Consider the following 4,908-nt stretch of genomic DNA (forward strand, 5'->3'; position numbering starts at 1 on the left):
GATAGGTAATTTTCTACTTTTCTTGTGGACAATCAATGCAGCTGTGGGACCTTTGTAGATATTTGCCAAGGCATTCACGTATGCCAACTGTACTCCTTGATTACGCAATGCCTCTATGACTGCTGGTATCTCTACTGAATTAAATGCCTTTTCATAATCCATGAAAGCCATACGGAGGGGTTTATTGTACTCCGCAGATTTCTCGATTACCTGATTGATAATCCACCTTAGTCCACCATAATCAACCTTAATGCACCCTAATCCACCCTAATCAACCCTAATCCTCCTTAATCCACATTAATCGACCTTAATCAGAGTTAATACGCCTTAATTCACCTTAAGCCTCCTTCATCCGCCTGAAGTGGTGGATTGGTGGGTAGGCTGTGACGTAATGGTCATCCATCCCTGGTTTTGACACTTATGTTAAGGAGCCTACATACATACGCTACTGTGGATTCAATTTTGTCGACGCGATTTTTTTCTACACACCCTGCCGATCGACGCCTGCACTTTTGGTCAGAACCTAGCCATATACAGCGTTACTGTAAAAAAGCTAGATCCACATGCTATGCCTGAGCGGGCCTAATTCGATAGCATTAGCAATATTATCGGACTTGACTGCCTGTAGAATCGCTCGCATTACAAACCACACCAAAACCCTTGCGAGGAGGACACATATGGTGCTCTAGTGTCAGGATCGGTCGGCCCTTTGCTTTTCATTACACCACCTCTAGGATTGGCCCACTTTACTCAGCAAGAAAGCGACCGATCGGCGGACCGGAAACCGGCGTCACGGCCGTGCCGGTGTGTAGACTAGTGGCAGATACAGAGAGGATCGGCGGCTTTATTCCCGACGGCTAACCAGTTGTCGCAGTGAAATATGAAGCAGTGCTCGCAATGAGGCCACACAGCTGTAACGTTTAATTTTGCACGCAGGCGAAGAGTATGCAAACGCATAGTATAATTTGCGCCGGGAACTTGCATAGCAAAAAAAAGTATGTAAGACGAGTGATATACAAAAGGAAAGCGAAATTTCAACAGGGAAACACCGGAAACCGTGATATTAGCGTACAATGTACAATGCTGACGATGTTATAGGCGTGGTTCCTTGCGGCGCATACTGTAAGTAAATATGTTAACACGAGTTGTGTAAGCCGCTTCTCAGGAACTGCTGCAGCTAGTGTCGACGCTAGTGTCGACGTGCGCGACACCAATGCCCTGTGTCACGTTCATTTTGTCCTGGACGATGAAGTCACTTGCAGATTACCACCGTACGCGGCTGTTGTCGTTACTTATATTGTTACGCGCGAAGGAGGTGGGCGTTTTAGGAGAATATTAGGAGGTGGGAAGTTGACCAAGAGCTTGCCTCTACGGTCGACGAAGAGCACACCAAAATGACGCATGCCGTTGACAAAGGACATCACAGACATTTTTGTGTCACGCCTGGACGACAAGAACTTCTTTCGACAAGAAAACGCCCTCTGACACGGACTTGTCACCACGATCGGAAACCGAGTGCCCGCTCGTGGGATACGTGTCACCGCACCCAGAAACCAAGCACGCGCGCTCGTCCTCCTCGATAATAAACTTCAGGTCGTCGCACTCGTAAGTCGAGTGCTTGCCAGCGTCCGCAGCGTCAGACCCCTCATCTCCCCGTCCAGAAAGTGACAAGGAGTTGTTAGCGCCCACCGACGTCGTGGTCTTCTCCTCATCGTCGTCGTCTTCCTGAAGTTCTGAGCTGGCACAGAGCTTGGGACAGTGAACCACGCAGTAGACGCAGTCGCACCAGGACAAGGACACGCATCCCCGCGGAACGCTGAAGTTCTCGAAAAAGAGTCTCAGGTCGTAGCTGTCCGTCTCGAGGTGGCGCAGAGCGGGCATAGCACGTACGGCTCGGTGCAGGTGTTCCGGCTCTAGTCCTAACGCGCCCACGGTGTGGTCTGTGCGCAGCGTCAGGTCTTCCAGGAGTGGGAACACGACCGTTGCGGAGACGGAAGAGGTGCAGCAAATATTGAGGAACGTCGAGCATACGCGGTCGTCGCCCAGGCGGAGGCTACGCACCTGCAGTTGAAAGAGCGGAAAGAAAGTCCCCATTGTTAAACTTCCTGCTTGGAAATAAATTATTGCCTGCCATCACGGATATCTTGTTATAACCACTCTGCGATGGGTGGGCTAAAGTAACTGTGGTGTTCTGGCGTTAACTAACAACAACGAGAACAGAGTGTATGGAGGGTACTGAAACGAGAGCGGCGAAAACAATATGATGTATTATTTTGCCCGGTTGGCTGGCAGGCATACTAGCTCGGAGGACAATCATATATATATATATATATATATATATATATATATAATGTGTAATGAAGCGACATATGACCCAATTTTCTACGGGTTATAACAAAACTTCGAGCCAATCTGAGGAAGGATGTGACCTCCCTGCGAGCCAATCACAGCAGGCAACACGATGGAACCACTGGGCAGTGACACGTATTGTGCTCAAGTAAGGCTAGCCCTGTTTTCACCAGTAAAACGATGATGATGATCCTGACCTTCATCTTCCGACATTAAAGTGTGAAAATAATGGCAATCTGATATACTCTGTATGTGATACACTATATAAGCTATGACACATGCAATGTTACACTTTTGGGGTGCACAGGTGGTGTATACTATATCTGACATACTGTGTCCAAACGAGACCGAGGTATCACAGGAAGTAAAAACTTATTCTGTTCTAATTGGTTGATTGCTCTAATGAACACGTGAACGGTGCGGCAAAATTGGATGACAGAGTTCACAAGGCACAAATAACAGACACGCACGGGCTTCAACCAATTGGCGCGCAGTTTTCGCCCGTTTTCTGTGTTTTACTTGTGCCTTGTGCGCCTGTCCTCGATTTCTTTAACGCTTTTCTCGTATACTCATTATATCGGAGGAATCTTGAAAGCTTCAAGTGATCAACGGTGCCTGCACAAAGAAAGACTCTGCCTGAAGTTAGCGTTTCATCAGGACCCGACAAAATCCCCTTGTCCAAACGTTAACTTAAGGCCGATGCCTTTCTTGTTCGGCCACTGTTAATCATAGTTATAAGTTATGCGGTCTGTGTGCGCCACGCTGACATTAGCACACACACACACTCTGTAACACAAACTGTAAGACACGCATTCCGTGACACACGGTCAGCATGATGAATAGTGGTCGAACGAGGGATGTCACTGGCGCCATGAGATTTCGACAAGGGGATTCGCCCTGACGAAGAAAAGTCTTCCCTATGGAAACGTTTGCTCCACTTGGTACCTCTTGGCCGACCAGGTTGGTAACAAACTCTGTCTCCCTGTGAACCTCTCTCTTGTACAGTGACACAGTGACGCACAACTAACCCCCCCCCCCCCCCCCCCCCCCCCCCCACACACACACACAATAGTGTTTCCGTGTTGTCCTCCTCTCGGCCTTCTTTATTCTTGAATGTGCAAAACAAACTCGTTCCAATTTTCATACTGACCTGTTGGCGCACTGCGACCTGCAGGACTACGACGCTTGCCTCGAGCGCGGTGCGCGTCAGCTCTACGCGATGCAGGTTGGAGAAGCCGTCTTCGACGAACTCGGCGTTATTTCCGTGAAATCCCGAGCAGTCGACGAGCCGCAGTTCCCCGAGTCTCGGACAGCAGCCTGCGATCGCCGAGAGCCGGACGCCCGCGCACATGGCCAGAGAGAGCGTCTCGAGCTGCGGCCAACGCTGCAGGAGTCGTTCCAGGTGGCGGCCCACGTTGACGCCCAACTCTGCGACGCTGAACGCCACCGAGAGGCTTCGCAGGTTGACAAAGGTGCGGAGGGCGATGAAATCTTCCAGTGAAGAGAGGGTTACCTGCAGACCGATTGAGAGTAAACACTTGGCTGCCAAGCTGGAATACTGTGCGATAGCTTAGCGGTTTGCCCGTCCGCCACCCAGTTGCCTAGTGACAGGGAGTGTGCACGCGCTCATGCGCCATGTGAATATGCCCACATTGCCGAGACGGGAATGCTGTTACATGCAACATCGTCTGAATCGAAGTTTGAGGGACGAAAGCATGCGCCGGATGGCACGGCAACTGTGACTGTGTGCCTATTTTAGCAATCGCGTCATCGAGCCGGTGCGCGTCGTGTGTTGGAGCTCACGTGATCTATACTTCGGGTGCCAGGGTGAAACGCGAGCATGAAAGGCAGAGCCGAGAAGACTGACGGATTCATGCTTAATGTCGTCTCGCACGCTCGATGTTGGATGTCACGCAATCTGCTGAGTTTTGACAACGCAGCTCAGTTGAAATGGTGCAGCCAGCGGCAGCGCGAAACGTTCGCTTCATATGACATCATGGCTTCGCCCGCACAGAGCATTTGTGACGTTGTCGGGCTGACCAGGAGCTTTGCGTATTCTATGGGCCCCGTTTATTGCCACGAGGTTTCAGGAGACTTCGTCTTCGACATGCGATTTACACTGCTCTTACGCGGTTTGCGACACGAGACCCTACCTCCAAATGCTCCACCAAAGGAAATTGCCAGGTCACAGGGATGAAGAAGGCACCTTCTAAGGTGGCCAAGACGTCGGCGTCGAGTGTGAGGTGACGGAAGTCCCGGGAGTTGGGCTTCTCCGTCGAACTGCTGTCCTTATCCGGTAACATCGCGAATGCCACCGGCACGAGAGGAGAGTCAAGGCGGCGAATCTGCAAAGAAATTACCTCGTGCTGACTTCAAGAAATCATCATCACATCATCAACACATCACCATCCTCGTGAGCCTACGTCACGTCCACTGCAGGACGAAAATCTCTCTCCCAGCATTATCTGTCTTGCGCCAGCAGACATCCTATGCACGGAAATTTCCTAATTTCATCACACCAGGCAGTTCCCTGCGGTCCTCAACTGCGCTTACTTGCCC

The 4,908-nt window shown here is 50.6% G+C and overlaps 1 protein-coding gene across 1 annotated transcript; it reads right to left on the reverse strand.

Moving 5' to 3' along the window:
- Nucleotides 1–1,437: 1,437 nt before the first annotated feature.
- On the reverse strand, nucleotides 1,438–4,691 carry LOC119464014 (uncharacterized). Its single transcript, XM_037724834.2, has 3 exons — nucleotides 4,503–4,691; nucleotides 3,500–3,862; nucleotides 1,438–2,061 (listed from the first exon to the last, which is right to left on the reverse strand). Exons 1-3 carry the CDS (start codon nucleotides 4,650–4,652, stop codon nucleotides 1,438–1,440), a joined length of 1,137 nt encoding a protein of 378 aa, XP_037580762.2. The 5' UTR covers nucleotides 4,653–4,691.
- Between the last annotated feature and the right edge of the window lie 217 nt (nucleotides 4,692–4,908).

Source organism: Dermacentor silvarum, chromosome 9, assembly GCF_013339745.2.
Source record: "Dermacentor silvarum isolate Dsil-2018 chromosome 9, BIME_Dsil_1.4, whole genome shotgun sequence".
In the NCBI taxonomy this organism is placed as follows: Eukaryota; Metazoa; Arthropoda; class Arachnida; order Ixodida; family Ixodidae; genus Dermacentor; species Dermacentor silvarum.